Source organism: Caloenas nicobarica, chromosome 17 (assembly GCF_036013445.1).
Source record: "Caloenas nicobarica isolate bCalNic1 chromosome 17, bCalNic1.hap1, whole genome shotgun sequence".
Lineage (NCBI taxonomy): Eukaryota > Metazoa > Chordata > Aves > Columbiformes > Columbidae > Caloenas > Caloenas nicobarica.
In genome coordinates, this window is record NC_088261.1 from 10,982,883 (window position 1) to 11,000,557 (window position 17,675).

Sequence of the window (17,675 nt, forward strand, 5' to 3'; positions counted from 1 at the left end):
CAGGTCCTGCTGCTGATTCAGGCAGCCAAACCAGCTCTGGTGGTGCAGGGATGAGGCTTCTCTGGGCAAAGCAGGATCTGTCCATCGCTGGGAGCCCTCAAACCACCAGCGGATTTTCCTCTGCCCAGCAGAGCTGGACCTGGCTGGAGCGCTCCCAGCTCAGCTCCTGAGCAAGGAGGACGATGAAGACACCCAGGAGCCATCGCCCTCCTGCAGAGCAGCACCAGCAGGAGCGCACACAGACCTTCGCCCAACACAGCTGGCGGGTTGTGCATCAGCAGCTCCGGCTGTCAGAACCCAGCGCAGCCCACGCTGGAGCCCAGGCTGGTGGGATGCGAGTCGTGTCTTCAGAGACACAGCAGGAACCGTCCTCGCTGAGCTCCCCGCTGCACTTGCAAAACACACAAGGGAGGCAGCCAGCCCGTGCCAGGGTGAAAGAGCAGAGACATTTCAGCTCCATCACCCCCCTTGTCTTCCCTTCAGTTGTTACCCAGCACCACCCCACAGAGCCCGAGTCACTGTCAGCCAAGAGACACAGGACAGAAGGGGCGGTCACGCAGGGCTGCTCCCGCGCCCCCATGGTCTGCCCCTGTGGCACAACCAGCTGCGGTGCTGGAACTGAGGCACATCCCGAGGCAGGTACAACCCAACCCCAGCAACGCATGGCCCAGAGGATGCTTCTCCAGAGCTCCAAGCTGACCTGACCCAGACTCGCTGCTCCCTCCATCCCTCGCTCTGCAGCCCCGTTGTCCCTCCAGGAGGCAGCGACATCGTGTCTGACGGGGCTGCGGGGAGCGCAGAGACCCCCCAATAGCCCTGCAAAGGACACACTGCAGGCTAGTCTTACAAACACAAGTACATGTTTATTTTTAAGTTTCCAATTTATTACAAGTACAGCCCTTAGCAGAAACCCCCTCCCCCCGCAAATGACATTTATTTTTAAAAAACATACAATTCCAAAGGTTTCACCATGTGGGACCTGCAGAAAACATTCTCTATGGACAGGACAAAAAAAAGCGTCTGAAGGGGACGTGCGAAATACAAATGTCAGTGCTGCTCTGTGGGGCATGGAGCTGGGGCTGGGAGGGAAGAGGCCAGAAACTGCCTGGGCTCTGCAGCTGACAGTCCAGAACTGAAACAAATATCTATTAAAAAAAAAAATCCTAAAATTTCACAAAATTAGGCTGAAATTTTTAATCAATGATTCTTTTCTTCTCAAATCACAGGAGCGACAACAGCTGCTTTTGCTTTTCTGTTGCAAAAGCAGTACAGAGTAGCCCTGTGGCTGGTTTGTTCCAAACTGAAAACCTCTATAATAAAAAGTTGGAGCCCTGATTGCATGATAAAAACCTGTCGTGATGGAAAGGGAGAGACGATGAAAAAACCCACCTTTTTCTCAGAGAAAAGTCCGTATCTCGGGCGGCAGAACCCGCTGCCAGGGCTGAACTCCCAGCAGGGCAGGCGCATTGGCCAGTGCAGGACGGTCTTGCTGCGCTGGGGGAGGGCGAAGGAGCTGAAATGGGCATGGTTTTACTATAAAACATGGTGAGAGCGCGGCTAGAGAGGGACTGGGACACCCCCTGCCAACAGACCCCCGATGTAACTCTAGCTACTGGCAGGAAAACGAGTTTTAAGAGGGGGGAAAATATAAAGCAAACACGATTTTATATAAACTGTACATGTGCCAAAGCAAGACAACGGTATCTTACAGGTGTTCTTTGTACAAGATCACAGCTAGAAACAAGCCACTTTTAATTAGAAAATTAATTTTAAAAGTTACACAGAAGATGTTTTGCTGCTGCGCTGCCCTGGCTCTCAGGGCGTGCAGGAAGCCAACGCTCTCCAGTCTGCTTCTGGCACTCGGGGTCACCCAAAGGGCTACGCGGTTGTGTGGGGTTCCAGGTGAGCGGGGAAGCCAACGGCCTCCTCTGTGCCGTGTACGTGTGAAGAGCTGAGCTCACAAAAGCGGAGCTCAGAAAAGCCTCCTTCGGAGTGCAACCTCCCGAGATCGCTCCCTTGGAAGAGAGAGGGGAAAAGCAAGAGCACCTGGAAGCCAAGTGTGTCAGGATGCTGGTGAAAGCCGCATCTCCATAAATGTAAGTGCTTGCTCACCCTGCGCAGCCCTTCAGCAGGGGCTCCGAATTAACACCATATAAATATATACATACAAGAACTCGCAGCCCATTGGCCTGATCGCACCCAGTCTTTCCGTGCAGCAACATGATCCCTCCACAGCAGCTCCAGGCGGGTGTCACGTCCCAGGCAGCGGTCCCAGCGCTCGGCTGCTCGTGGGCGGGAGGAGGCGGCTCATCCCCAGGGAGCCGATGGTGCTGAGCTGGAGTCGGCTCCGAGCTCCCCTGCCCGGCCAGGCCTCCCCCTCGCGCTCCCACCTTCCCCTCCTCGCAGGACAGACTCCTTCTGAGCTTTGCGGATTATGCGGGAAGCAGTAATTAATCTCTGCTTACTCAATGGATGACAAAATATTTGAGGAAATTGCAGAAAAATTAAAACTAGGACAGGCCAAAGGGAAGGCTGGATTAATAGAGAAGTGCCTGCTGCTTCCCAGCTCCCTCCAGACAACCCATCCTGCTGCCCGGCAGCACCACCAGGCCTGCTCCAGCTCTGGCTCTTCCCCTGGTCTCCCCATCCCTCATTTCTTCCTTTTCCGCCCCCGGGAATGTTCGAGGGGCTCTGACTCACTGTCCCCTTCCTGCTCCTCCAGTTCCTGGCACTCGGCAGAGAGCTTCTTGTGTTTCCTGCGCGCATACGTGTGGCCAGGCAGGTGTTTGTGCACCATGTCAATCAAACACTGCTCTGTCTTCTCCAGGCAGGACAGTACGTGACTCCCGTTCTGGTTGTAGCGCTCGGCGTTGGAGAACACCTGCTTCATGTCGGCGAGGAACTCCTGCACCGAGCGGTAATTGCCACAAGAGCACTTGCTCTGCATAGTCTGGAAGTCCATAGGGTTGCTGATGACCTCAAAGTAATCTTCAGCTTCCTCCGTGGTCACTGGCTCCCTGCCGAACGAAGAGCCACAGAGATAGGAGGAAAATGCCGGCCCCGGCCGCACGGTCAGAGCTGCAGGGGTGAGAATCCCCCCCCAGGCCCTCGGCTCCAGCGCAGCCCTGACCTGCACCCCAGCACGGTGACAAACCCCAGCAGCACTGACAGCGCTGCAGACGTGTCACCCCCGCGACGGCCACGGCAGCTCGTCCTGTGCCCAGAGAGCTGGTCCGGCACAGGGACCGGCACGTGGCAGGTCTGGCTGCCATCGCTGTCACAGCACCTGCAGAGCGCCCCGCAAGCCCTGGGGGCTGCAGAGCCCCCAGCCCAGCACCTGCTGTCACACCACCTCATCTCCAGCCCAGCGGATGGTTGAGAGAGTGTGGGGGTTCCTTCTGCAGCAGCTTCTCTCCCTTTTTTCCCCACCCGTAACCAGCTTTTGAAATCCCGGTCTCACAACCAGCAACTGGATCCAGCAGGAGCCCAGAGCTCCGCATGGCCTGCGGACAGGCCTGTGCCCGCGGAGGGAGAGGAGGAGGAGGAGGAGGAGGCGGCCACCCGCCCTCACCTGAAGGGCCAGCTAAAGCGGTACTTGATCAGCTTGCTGAGGATTTCCTCACACTTCTGCAACTCCAAGTTTTGGCGACGTGTTGTCTTCTTTGTTTGAAGGACCTGCACACACAAAGGATGCTGTTAGAAGGAGGGGAAGCACTACAGGTTTTAGTGTTTGGCAAACAGTTTCGAGGTCAAAGAATCTGGTTTTTAGCAGAGCTTTTCAATCCTCTTGCTTATGAGCATCCCAAGGGGTGGGGATACGTGGTACTGCTGCAGAAACAAAGTTCAAGTCTTTCGAATGCAGCCATCTTCCACAATAATCAAGAGACAAACTGCTCTGCTGCGGGACCTTTGATGGTAACAGCCAAGACACACAGTGGCAGCTTGAGCTGCGGAACGGGAGCCCCATCCAGAAGCTCTGACGGGAATTGCTCACAAGCAGCCTGTCTGTTTCTCCAGGGGCAGCAAGCTTTTTCAAGACAGGTTCAAAGACAGCACGGGCAAAACAAGCAGCCAACGAATAAAGGACAGCAAACAGAGAGTGTAAATTCCCTCTCCCTGCCTCCTCCGAGCCCGGGGCAGAGAGTGAGTGAGAGGCAGAGGGAGAAGGCGCTTGTGCTGCTGTACCGACACCGCAGAGCCGGCCGTGCTGTTTTAAATACCACCAAGCAGCTGATGCCTTGAGCGCTGCCGCCCCGTACGCAGGCTGAACACAAGGTCAGGCACCCGCACAGGAACGTCCCTCACGTAGCTCCCGAGGCATCGCTGCTCAGGGGACACGAGACAACGAGAAGGCTCCACAACACAGGGCACTATTCCCAAGCCAGCTTTGGTCTCTTCCCGGGACAAATCGTTAAGTGGAAAAGCCCCAGCACAGTCCTCTTCCCCAAGTCAGCATTTGGTCAGAGACCCAGCTGTTCCAGTAAGATTTTCTCCATTTAATATCCCTCCAAGCTGGCTGTGGCAGCCCGTGCCAGGCTCGCTGGTTGGTTCTCTCCAATCTCTAACACAGACCACTTAAAAGCACACTGCAGTCCCAGCAGCCAGCCCACCCACACTCAACACAACCAGCAACAAGCCCAAAGACCATGATTGCAGCCACTCCTGAAGGTGACAGGACACACCAGCACTCATCGTGCTGCTCAGTGGACAGATGGCAGATGTAGCAGAGGCTGGTGACGTGGCCCATGGGGCTGGAGCCTCCTCACGTATCCCCTGGGGTGTCCCTTCCCAGGACAAACAGCACCGCACGCTGCAGCTCCACCCTGCCCGGCACACACGCACACGATTGCTCTGTTCAGGAGCATAAGGTTTTATTCTTTAAATGTCAAGTGAAACCTACACCAGCCAAATTATGTCGTGGAGGTTGGGGAGTGACCATACGGACAACAACTGTCAGAAAACGGCCAAGGCTGGGGAGCAAGGGTCCAACATTGCTGGCATTCTCTGACCGTGCAGGACCCTCTCAGTGCCCCCACCTCTCTGCAGAGACACATGGATACTATTAAAAACCCTTTTAACAAGCTGCAGGCTGCCTGCTACTCAAGAGGGACAATGTGTGAAAGCGGCTGGGGAAAGATGCCTGGCATATCTGTGCTTCGCTGGTACCGGGCCCTTCAGGATCTGCCCCCTTTGTTAACCCACCCCCAGCCCGGCTTTCACAATCCCATTCAGGGTTATTTCTTTGGGAAGGGGAGGAAGCGCAACACCTGTTTCCTTTATAACTCTTGATGTGAACAGCCTCCAGGGAGCAATTTGGCTCTTACCAGCTCATCAATGTCTGCGCCGTTGACAGGTGCCGCCCGCTGCCGGGGTCCCCTGGCGGGGTGCAGCGACTGCTTCTTCCTTTGGTGCCTTCCTTGCCTGGAGGAGTACACGGCCATGCTCTGCTTGCCCCGGGCTGCCCTTCTGGGTCTCACTGAAACAGACACACCGCGGGCTTAGAGGAATGAGTGAAGGTGGGAGCAGAGATCACAAGCCCCTTGCGCAGCCCCTCGCTCGCAGCACAGAGGAGCTGGCGAGCCCACGGGTGGCTGCAGTGACCCAGCTCCTCCACAGCCCCTCCTCGCTCCGCACACGTTCCTGTCCTGTGCTCCTGATACCCTCTTCAGTTGAGACACACGGGTAATCCCCTTCTGCCCAACAAGAGGCCACTGCTGTCTGGCACCAGCCTTCTGTTTAAGGGTGGGTACACCCGCCAGCACTGACAGACCCCCGAGCTCTGGTGGAGACCTGGGGGTCCCAGCCCCTCTGCCTGCAAACCAAGCGCTGAGACCCTGATGCGTCGGGACTCAAGGGAGAGCTGGGGAAGCAACGCAAGGACAGACACTTGTCTCAAATCTCACTGCACTATCCCTTCTGAAAGCACTGGGAGCAGAAACTTGCCGCTTCCCTGGTGTCCTGCTGCCCCCTCGCCCCTCACCACTTTGGGGCCAGGTGCTTTTCCAAGTGGCCCCACACGGTGGGATACGCCAGTTGCTAAACCCCCCTGAAAAGTGACCTGTGTGCAGGGGGAGTGTTGGGTTACTGCAGCCGGGAGCTGCTCCATGTGCTGCAAGTGGGAAACAATGGGATTTTGTTACCCAAGCCTGGGGCTGCTGCGGTATATCCCACAGAAAGGCACTTGCCTGTGTGTCAGTCTGCCTGTCAGAACTACGCGCTGATGGAAACACAAGCGTGCTGACGCACTCCCTTGTCTTAAGTTTCTCCCATGACCCCTCTGTATCAGGAGAACGTGTCGGTCGCCTTCCCCAGCCAAGCTCCTTCCACCTGGTCACAAGTGCTTCAGAGAGCTGCATCCAGCGCTGTAGCACTTCATCTGCGGCCTCTAATCCAGCCCTGTCCCATAAATCATCCTGCCGGGCCCCCCGCAACGGGAGCGTGTGTCGGGGCAGTGGGACGTCCGCCTGCTGTCGCTCCGCTTGTGTGTCAAGCGTGCGGCATGTGTTAAATGTCTGACAATCCAACATTCTAGGTTATATCCCCCAGGATAAACGCCACAAGGATTAATGGGACTTCTCTATTAAAACAGAAGTTTTCCACAGTGACCTTTCCATGTTAATGCTCTTTAAAACCAGGGGTTGCATTTAGCGCTTTATTTTTAGTGACTGCAACCCTCTTTTGCTATTGTTTGGAAACCTTGGCTCAGCTCCTGACTTGGCCGAGCAACACAGGCTGAACACACTCCAAGTGTGGACATGGATACACCGCAGAACAACAAGCAGCGCACATAGCCAGGGTATCAGTGAACATCCCTGAAACCAGAATAAAGCAGAGGAATCAAGTCTGAAAGACCTGGATGGAAACCCTTGAAAGAACAGCGGATAATCGTTTGGGTTCCAGTCCGCAGATTTCACCATCTGCCCTGGTTAAGACACTCTGAAGTTAATTTTATGTCAGTCAAGGGCATTTTGACAGAAAGCCAGTGCTGGCAGCGTGCCACTCCGAGACTGATCTTTTCAGCGCATCAGGTTGCCCAAACGAGACCAAGTCAAATTCCCCTAAAAAACAAAGTGGATACACATACTAAAAAGTGGGTGAGTGGAGGAACAGTCATTGAGGATCTAGAAAACGCTATTTTATTCCACTCAGCTGCCCTGGAATGAGCCAGTTCCGCATCCTGAGTGGTCGCTGCGTGCAAGCAAAGGGAACTGTCACAGCTCGAGTGCTGCGCCTTCCACAGGGACGGGCAGAGGAAGCGCTAGTCCGACTATTTGAAAATGCCTCCTTGCCAAGTCACTAGAAATCCTGCATTTAAAGAGGTTGTGAGCTGGCTGGAAGGGAAAAAGCAAGGAAAGGGGGTTGTGGTTAAAGCTCCAGAAGCACGTCTCTGCAGAGCATCCAGTTGACCAACAAACCCTGTGGGCACAGAGACTGAGGACGCTGCTGCCGCAGCCAGGGCAGCGATTGCTCACCGCAGTGTCCATCTCTGCCAGCGCTGACCTGCCACAAGGGGACAAGAGTTCACAACAGCCCCCCAGGCAACATGCAGCACCCCCAGCGCCTTCCCCTGTGACACTGTTTCCAAGTAAGAACCTGTTCTGTGCGAGGAAAAGCACAGGTCCCAAATATGATCAAAACTTTGGACACTCAATGCAGAGCCTCAATGTTTTCTGTTACTTTGCTGCATTGTCAAAGCCTTACATCTCAGTCCAGCAACTTCGTAATCTTCTTCCTCCTCTTCTTCCTCCTCAGCATCTGGTTCATCAGAAGCATCCTCACCATCTCCACCTTCATCTTCAGCAGAATCCTCTGTGTAGTTTCTACAGCAAGGCAGATAAACATGTTCATTGTACCAGAGCCCGGGCAGCAGAGGCCCTGGGCCCTCTGAACTGCTTGTTCACGGGCAGAGTTGCCGACCACCCCAACGTGAAATAAACACCCAGCTTCAGACTGAAGCAGTCGACTATATTTCTGAGAGTATCAACTTGTAGCTACAGCTAAAATCAGACTTCCCAGGCTGCTGTCTGAACATCAGGGCTGAGAATCCCCAGCAGCTGAATCCGTATGTTTTTTGCTGTTCTAGGCACCTTGACCATGTGATAAAGGACGTGAAGATTGTGATCGCTCTGCAATTACTCCTCCCTGCGAGGAGGTGCAGCTGTTTCACCCAGGTCTGCAGGCCTGGCCTAAGGAGTTTCAAAAGGGGGGCTTTTTTTTGTTTCTGCTGGAATATTTTCCCATTATCTCCTTCCACTGCCATGCCACTTGGATGCACACCAGAGGAAACAGACCTTGTTTAGTATTATTCACAGCTAAGCTTGTATTTATTAGTGAGCAAAGCATCCAGCTTCAGTGCTGATGTCAGAAGCCACAGAGACTCCCTGCCCAGGACAGTTCCGACTTCTTGCACGTGTCTGTTAAAGCATTCAAACATTACAAAAACAGGAAAACAAAACTGCACACATGGGCAAAAGGGGACAAAGGCAGAGCTGCTGTGGGAGTCTCAGTCCTCTGGAGAAAGAGGATCTCAAGCAGTAAAAGGAATAAGCTCCTCCAGTACAGGGGAGGCCAAAGTGCTCCCAGGTTGACTTTTTCTCCTGCCTGGGCTGGGAGGACAAGAGCAGAAAGCAGATAACAGGACAGGTGCCACCCCACCTGGTGGCTCTGGTCCAGGGGCCCAGCAGCTTGCAGGTGACTCTGCCACATCAAAGTAACCGTGATCTCGGGCCACAACAGCTGCACTGAAGCTCTGTCGTTTTTGTACAGGCCTGACAAGCTCTTAAACGGTGCCCAGGGAGTAAGTAATACATTTAGGCCGTACACCACCTGCACATTAGGAGCTAGTGCAGCTCTTATTGAGCTGCCGCCCTGGGAGGGACGATCTGTGCGTCGGGCGCCACTCGATGCTTCATCTCGCTGAGCAGCAGGTACGTGCAGCCGAGTCACACATTGTAAACAGAAAAATACATCTCGCATACATTTAACTTCCAGCTTGTGATTCAAAACACAGTTCAACCTCTTGCTGTCAGGAGGAAACTACTAATTTCTGCTGCATAGAACAACTTTGATTCCTCCTCAAATCCTGTTCCCTCTGTAGCCCTGTAAAGACTCCTGTCTCGTTAAGGTTTATTGGGTCCAGAAAAACATCGGAGCAGTATTTTGCAGCCTGATTTTTAGTAGCACAGTAGGGGCTGAACTGCAGCCTGGCGCGATATCTGCTCTAACTTGACAAGAACACAGCAGCACTGAGCCCAGCGAACACAGAGACGCAGTGCTACCAACTGCACTCCCACAGAAAAGCAATGCAACCAGCTGCCCACGGAAAACAACACCCCTTCGCGCATCCAGTTTTGGTCGACGTTTTGTGCATGTTTTCACTGCCATGTTGAAGTGATTTATTAAAACCCTTGAAGTTGCCATGGGTCAGTACAACACAGGTGTGCTAAAGTTACAGCCTAAAGAAAACAAAAAAAGGCTTTTCTATTGTTCCAGCGCCAGGTTGGCAATTTCAAACCGTTCAAAGGGGCTCTGGTTCAGGAGGGTTTGGTTGTCTTGTGGCCAGAACGGCGCTGCAAAGGACAGCGACTCACCTGCCCCGCGAGCTGCGCCGCGCCGTGGACGGCTGGCACGCCGGGCACTGCCACTCGCCATCCGGGATCTCGTAGAGCGCCGGCCGCAGGCAGAACAGGTGGAAGGCTTTGTTACACTCGTCACACAGGATCAGCTTGTCGTCCTCACCTAGGAGAGTGCAATATCCTTGTACTCGAGTGCAGCAGCCTCGCTCCACCTGAGAAGCAGAAGCTGCCACAGCGCTGGAGGTCGGGACAAAGCAAGAGAAAGATGCAAAGTGCTCCCTGCGAGTGGGGAACCTTCCCTCTCCGTTTCACCGCTGCAGCGGAAACCAGCAGCATTTAAAAAACAAACCAAAAGAACAATGCAAAGTCCCTTGCCCTGCAAAGATTTCATTTGAGGCAAAGGTAGAAACCTGCCAAATAGGTTCCACTGAGGTAAATCTCAAGCCAAACACAGAAAAAGAGAAGTTTGCTGCAGAGGTGCCCACGAGCCTAGCAAGGAGCTGGAAATGTAGTTACTCTGGCCTCAATCTGGTCAACCTACACAGCATCTTCTTTCTACTTAAGGCAGCAAACCTACAAAGAAAATCAGTATGCAGCAGAACTGGTCTGTCTGTGCTTCCCACTGACGCAGGGGAACGGGGACAGTCCTGAGCCAGCTACTGGGAAAAAAGGAAAGCACAGAGAGCTTGCCAGCATGTCCTTTAACATCCCAGTTCTTAAGTTCTGTGAAACTAGTCTCAGGTAAGCCCCTTCTGACATCTGGCCTAGAATCCCTTCTCAACAGCAGACAGGACAGTTTTGCATTGGTTTGGAATGTCCCTGAGGCTCCATGGTGAAGGAGGATGTTGCACCAATTCAGGCCTTATTTCTTTCAAGAGGTGGATGGTGCAGCCTTCTGGTAAACAAAAGTGGCCCAGCATTCCCCAGAGGTCTGCCTGCCCTCATTTCCCACTAGTGTTTGAGCAAAATAAGACAAAAAGCACATGATGAGGCAGAATGTACTCACAAGCTCTTTCCTCCAGGCTCCTATCCAAAAGGAGGTTATGGCAGAACAAATCCCAGCGCTTGGTCACTGGCGACACTCTTTCTAGTCCGCCCTCCACCTGCACCACTCTAAACCCCTCATCCTATAGTGCACACAAAGAGGGTGGCCCCTTGTCACCTATTTGGGCACCTCCCCAGCTCACCGAGCGGTTCTGCTCCCACTCTGGCCTCCACGTGGCATCATCCCACCTCGCTCCCACCACGCGGCTGCAAAGGATAATTAACCTTCCCAACCTCTCCTTGCTCCCTCCTTCTGTAAAAGACGGGATTCACTGACAAGGCTCAGAGACCCAAAGACTATTCCAACTCAGAAATGAAACCAGGGAATGGACAGGAGCACAAGTGCACCCGGAAGGGTTTGAAGACGACTTGTGTCCAAGCGTCCCAGGGTCAGCAGCTCTGCAATGTTCTGCAAGACTCTGTACTGGTTTCATAAGAATGGTTTACTGGAGTCAAGGTCAAATCCTTCTGTGAGATCAACGCTTCTGACTGTAAATCCTGACATTCAAAACTCAAAGTAGAGCCAAAAGACAGAGTGACAGGCTACAAGGGCACATTGCCTAAGCAGGGCACGGAGAGGTGACAGCGTCCGCCCGTTGCGCAGGCGCGGGGCAGGAATTCATACCTTTCTTGCGACACACTTTGCATCTGGCATTCTCTGCCGACATATCCCACTTGATACAGGCATCCAGCATCCCGAGCAGCACGTGCACGCGAGAGAAGGTCTGGGCCTCACGGATTGCCGTCTTCCACTTCTCTGTGGCTGAAGCAACCTGCAGACAGACCTCACAGCTTACAACGCAGCACAGACACAGCTCGCTACAGTCCCAAGATATTTTTATATCCTTTAGCTGGGGCCCTTAATAACCAAAGCTCAACTCTGTATTTCTTTCCTTCTGTAGAGCCTCAGCAGTCCTGTTTGTGGTTTATCCATAACCAGCCTCCCTGGATCAGTCAGTTTGCTCATAACAGTAGAGCCTTTTTGCGTTTCACGGCCAGGCTGAAACAACCGACGTGAACTCCACTAAATTCTTGCTCTGAAAGTCTAACCCAAATAATCATCGGGCTAAGGAAATAAAAGGCAGAAATCTTGCGCCGTAGAATGCGGGATGCAAGTGGGGAGGCAGCCGGGCCAGGCAGCAGCAGCCTGTGCTGCCCTCCCGTGGAGCCGCGGGCGAGGGACCGTCAGCCGGACCCGCTGCTCCCGCGGGCACCCGCGACCGTGACATTGGCGACAATCACATTCGACAGGCAAAGCGTTTGGAGCCCCAAATACAAACCCAGCCGCTTTCCTGAGACAAGATGAGCTCAGCGCACGTGAAATCCCAGAATCAGCTGCAAGTGGGGATCTCATTAAACCTGAGATTTGCAGCAAGGTAACTGCTGCAGTCTGCACATCGCGAGCCCCACGCGAAAGCTCCAACTCAGCTCTGGAGGTTTAGAAACGATGTTGCGGTAAATCGGAAATGCACCAGAACAGAAGAGTAATCCAGAGCCACCGCATGTTCAACTCCGATGTTAATCCTTTGCTTTACAACAATGAGGTGATGGCCCAGACATGACAGGGACATAATAGGACCCAAGTTAATGTTCTTCTACCCCAAGAGAATGAAAAAACAAACAGTGAAGTGTCAGATGGGAAAATCTAAACTCTGCAGCTGACAGCAATTTGGGAGCCAAACAAAACCCAGGATTTTTGCAGAGTTGCACATTCTCCTCCCACTGAATTTGAGGAAGCACAGCATACATGAGATGCTTGGAAAAACACACACACTGTTCTAAAATGCCAACATCCTCACTGCCATTGCTGGTGTGGAACCTGGAGCCCGAGACACTCAAGACAGACAGAAACCTGCCCAGCCCATCGCGGCAGATCGTGCTGTTTCTTTGCAGAACATTGTTGAGGTGCTTCTCGTACTGTGTAATTGATTTTCCAAGTAACTGTTCCATGGGTTTTGCTGTTAACATATTGGGTAACTGCTGGGCCAAGATAAATCTGCAAAAGCTGTTGGCAAGTTTTGCTTAGATTTTTCTCCCCGAGCCTGTGGAATTTAACAGATTTTTAGCCTTGCTTCCCAAGCATCATGAGACTATGGCATTTTAGCAGCACCATTATCAAGGGAGTTCAGAGTGCCAACCAGGCAAAACAGGAGACTGTAAGAAGATACTGAAATACCCTTCAGACTGGAGAGGAGCAATCTAGCAGGGAAAACAGAAAACCCACAAAAATACTAAAGGAAAAGTCACATTTCAACTTTAGAGTGCCAGAAAATGCCTGCTTGGGTAAAGGCGGACAAACCTTGTCTGGTATCTTCAGATGACAGAAATCCCTCTGAACAGCGGGAACTGTAATTATTGGTTGTGAAGCTGGTTTTTGGGTGAGGACCGACCCCAATGCCACTCTCACCGTGTTCAGGCAGTTGTCACAGTGTCACACTGCAAGGAGGTGACACGTTCCCTGTCCTGCTCTGGGACAGTCCCAAGCGCCACGGGCACTGGGAACGGGGGCGTTCGCAGGGACTCGGAGCACAGAGCGATGTTCAGCGCAGCGTGAGCCGGGTCTGCGCCGCAACGTTCCGCAGCTGAGCCAGCGGCAGCGCTCAGGACAGACGATTATGTCAGCAAACGGGGGCTATAACTTGTTTCTCACAGGGAAAATGAGACATAACCATACTGCAGGGCTGCAGTTTCACTCATATAGCCTCTAAGTATATTAAGCATATTTTTCCAGTAGGGCTATGCTGTATTTTACCTGCTATGTACTCTCAGTGCAGTTCTGGCTCTAAAAGACTTCATAATTCTTGGCCTATACAGGAGATTCATCTTTAAAAGCCTAACAGTATTTTTTTTTAAAATCGGATAACTATATCTAAGATCTGGGCTGCTCTTTCAAGGTCATCGATAAAGGTTTTCTGCTTTGGCAAAAAGAAAGCTCATTCCAGATAAACTGAGGCAAAAAATCGACCCCAAAACACAAAGCCAAAAACCAAACCACCAACAAACCAACCCAAATACCCAACAAAAAAGTTGAACGTTGCCTGTGCCACCATGAACGTTTAGAAAACTGAGCCAGACAACAAAGGCACCGCAGTGCATCAGGAAATGCTCCCGAGACATGGGCACAAGAGCCAGCGAACCGAGGAGACCAGCACGACCACACACTCCACCGGCAACACCGAATCTGTGCCCGTACAGCTCAGTGTGGAGGCTCGTTCGACCAAATGGGTAACACTGGAAAAAAACTCAAAGTAACTTATGATTACGGGTCCAGCAATATTCAGAAATCCTACTGCTGCAGCTGGTTTGCAGATGGGAAAGGACGAGTCGGGAGGTTTCGGCCACTGTGTCAGACGGGGCTGCTGGAGCTGACAGTTCTGCAATTCCTCCAACAAAACCCGCAGCACAAGCCTGGCCTGGCCGGAGCAAACGACCTCCCTAACCAGGTCATGAAGTAACAGAGCAATGCTCTAAGGTAGAATGGGGAAATTACCCAAGCATTCACGACCAAAATGGCTCAATTTTCAGGCAAAAAAACCCCGAATGTGGGTTTGAAATCTAATATAGCTTTAGCAGTAGTAGAGAAGTGACCAGGGTCTAAATACAGAGCTTACACAGCTCAATTACTGTCCATTGTAGTAAATCCATGTGTCCCACAGCTATCAACCTTACAGTTACAGCTGTGGGACACACAGACTAAGGCACAATGTGGTGTTGCTGTAGATACAGGAAACATGATGATCCAGGTCCTTTGTGTCCCAGACATCACTGATTTTTACAGCTCGCTATTCTGCTGATGGCTGTTAGGGTAAGGTCGCCTTCCATTCCCTTTGCACTAAGACATGAAGGATTCCAAGTCAGCAGAGTTTAAATACTCCAGGACAAGTGAGGAATGCGAAAATCTCTAGTGCCCATCCAAATATCCTGCTAACATGGCAATGCCACTACACAGCAAAGACTTGATGTTCAAACAAGGGTCCAGCATGCACTGACAGGGGCTTTAAAAACAAAACAAACACCAAACAAACCATACCAGTCAAACATCTAATTTTTTTTTTTTTAAGTTGGTTTTTAAGTTGGGAATTTCAAATGCTTCTGTTGACCCAATTCTGATCTTGCTACTTCTGCTAGAGTCAGTGATTGATCAGGGCAGAAGCACTTCAAGGGGCAGTGGGGCAGGTCTCACCGTGGGGCACTAACGTCCCATTTAACTTCATGCCCAGAAACTCCCCTGAGCACTGGGATCCTTCCTCAGATGCAACACAGGTACAGCTCAACTGCCCGCAGGACCCAGGCACATCCTCCGCAGCCCTTCTCCGTCCCTCCTGAGCTTTACTCGGAAGGGTATTTAGCCCCACAATTCCGCTTTCCCACTGCGGGCGCGCACGGCTTGTTTGTCCAGGTGTCCAGACGAGCTGTGTCCAAGTCCAGGTCAGGATTTGGTGTGGTGTCTCTGCACACACGACTTGTGCCTCTTGGAAATGCTGATATTTCCCTGACCCTCACTCCCCTGCAGTCACACACACCTGCCTCTCCTTCTCTTTGTGGATCAAAGGCATTAAGCTTCCATCAGTCCTCCCTGATCGATAGAACTCCTGTTAAGTTCTCTAAAAGTGCTCCCTAATATGCTTTTACTAAAGTATGCAACTTGTGTAAGGAACTGCACAAACAAGTCAAACACTTGACTTGATCCATCTCCTATTCCTACAGAGAAAATTAACTGCAATTCCACACTATTTTAATTTTGCCAATACCTTACTCTTCAAAATAACCAGGGAATACCTGCCCCATAAATGACAAACCCAATGTACTCTAACATTGGAGTTGAGAGAAGCTGCTCAGGATTTAGTACCCAATGAAGTGTATTACCCCTGCTCAAAGAATTATATTACAAGGCCAAAACAGAACCCTGAAGCGAACAATACCTTGGCTTCTTCTGCCATTTTCTTGTCTTCATCTATCTCTTCAGCCTTGGCAACATAGTCCTCTCCTTGATGTTTCCTCCTCTTCTGCTTGGGGGCCATGAAGCCTTGAAGAAACTTCTTAACGACCCCAGCCTGGAGTGCGATCACACACTCTCCAAAATCCTTCAGGCTCTCCAGCGAGTACACCTGTTGGAAGAGCACGTGGTGACCAAGAGCAGGAGGTTACTCTGTGCTGTTTCAGGTGGGTCTGTCCCGCACGCAGACACGTGTGATACTCAACGCGGTGTTGGTATCTACCGCACCTGCTCACGGAATCAGCACATTGCTGCTGCTTCTGCTGCAGTTCATACACAGCTGAAGATCCTGCATGGCACTGCTCAGAGAAAAGCATCATGCCTTGCAAAAAAACCCCACCAATCCCCCCCACGTGATGACCAAGCACTAAGCAATTCTTCCATTCCTTTAGTGACTTTGCTTTTCTCCTCCTCTTAACACTTCTGGTCTCATCTACATGGGGAAGTCTCTGCAGTGACTCAGGGTGCAGCTCAAGCAGAGCTTTAATCATTCCGAGTGGACAATGCCGTGCTGCGGCAGGAGGCGCGGGCACCAGTCACAGGAGTGTGTCCTCTACCCACAGCACATTTCTCTCTTCCTACAGACACCCAGTGCACCAACAACGCTCACACGAGTCAGGCTGAACTGCCAGAGCACTAGAAACCCACATTTTAGTTCCCCGCACAGTAACTTCCTTTTGCTGACACGCCCATGGACAGAACACCCTTCAGGTCCTGGCACACAATCATTACCTCAAGCCTAAAGTGGTCTGAATTTATGAAAAAAAAATCCAAAATGGAAAACTGCTGTCTCAACAAGTCATGCTGGCTTTGATGTAGAAGCTAAAAATTAGCTACAAAAAGCTCTGCTAATGCTCCATAAAGAAGTCTGCCACCAGATGAAGGAAACAGGACCATTTATCAGCTGTGCAGGACAACCAGCTCCAAAGTTATGACCCACCTACACCAAAAGAACCTCAAGCCAGCAGCTGTGTAATCTTGAAATAATAGTTTGGAAAGAGAGGACACACAAGAAAACTCATTTTCCTGATCCCCTTGTCTGAGGAGAACAAAAAACTCAAGACATTCACAGAAAGTATCAGCTCGTGTTCCTCTTGCTCAGTACTGCTTTGCCTGTTCACTCACTTTTGCTTCATATTCTGGTGTCACATCGACGTAGCCCAGCCCTCCTTTCTGCAGCCGAGTTGCAACCTCAATGAGATCACTTCGGAGGTAGTTCAGCAGCTCCTGGTTGCCATCGCAGGATTTGAGGCCCAGGTTCTGTTTCCGAGCCAAATGGATAGAATGTGTGATGTCCTGATACCTGGAAAATCAAAAAGAACCTTTGAACACACGCAGTGTCCCGGGACAGCAACGGTATCCAGTGTCACCTACATGCTCCACCAGCGCAGAACGTGCTTTGAGAGATGACTGAAGCACATGGCAGCGCTGGCTCAGGGGGCAGAACAGCAACGCCTCTGTTTCCAGTTGCAATTTAAAGACTGACAGAACCTCCTCACGGCTTCAAGCATTACTGACCAGGAACCTGCAGGCACTGCCCAAAAAAAGAGCAATTCCTCATCCTCAACATCCGCTCCTCTCAGCACAGGCACGACCAGAGCCAAGCACAGCACGCTGCCCCAGACACAGTCAGGCTCGTTGTGCTGAGGATTTGACTGCGCCGTGACCTGGGGAAGGCGCACGAGGGAAGGAGCAGCCTCACCTTTTCTCCAGGCGCTCCTTCAGCTGGCTCTCGCGGACCCCCTGCGGGTGCAGACAATCCAGCAGCTCGTCCAAATCCTTCTGATTGTCACACAGAAACCTGGAAGATAAAACACGCACCAACACCAACTCACTAACGTGTATCTGGGGCAAGACAATTCCTGCTTCTAAATAGTTCACAAGCATTATTAGGGAGGGCTGACGAGTAACCTCCAGTGGAGCAAGGTGAAACATTTCCAGTAATGCTGGCATCAGCATTCTGAATCAGATGGGCCTCATTTCAAGGTCCCCAAATGTAGCCAATTCCAGGGTAAGAAAAATAAAAACAAACTGAGCACAGAACTGATTTATAGATTTTT

The 17,675-nt window shown here is 51.8% G+C and overlaps 1 protein-coding gene across 1 annotated transcript in view; it reads right to left on the reverse strand.

Moving 5' to 3' along the window:
• Window positions 1–866: 866 nt before the first annotated feature.
• BAZ1B (bromodomain adjacent to zinc finger domain 1B) overlaps window positions 867–17,675 on the reverse strand; it is a 53,435-nt gene continuing 36,626 nt past the window's right edge. Inside the window, exons 11-19 of the mRNA XM_065647308.1 lie at window positions 17,318–17,416; window positions 16,741–16,918; window positions 15,542–15,727; window positions 11,245–11,392; window positions 9,591–9,738; window positions 7,702–7,820; window positions 5,325–5,476; window positions 3,572–3,675; window positions 867–3,017 (exon numbers count right to left, since the gene is read on the reverse strand). Coding sequence (XP_065503380.1) covers window positions 2,651–3,017; window positions 3,572–3,675; window positions 5,325–5,476; window positions 7,702–7,820; window positions 9,591–9,738; window positions 11,245–11,392; window positions 15,542–15,727; window positions 16,741–16,918; window positions 17,318–17,416 — 1,501 coding nt within the window. The 3' untranslated portion in view covers window positions 867–2,650. The remainder of the gene's footprint in view (window positions 3,018–3,571; window positions 3,676–5,324; window positions 5,477–7,701; window positions 7,821–9,590; window positions 9,739–11,244; window positions 11,393–15,541; window positions 15,728–16,740; window positions 16,919–17,317; window positions 17,417–17,675) is intronic.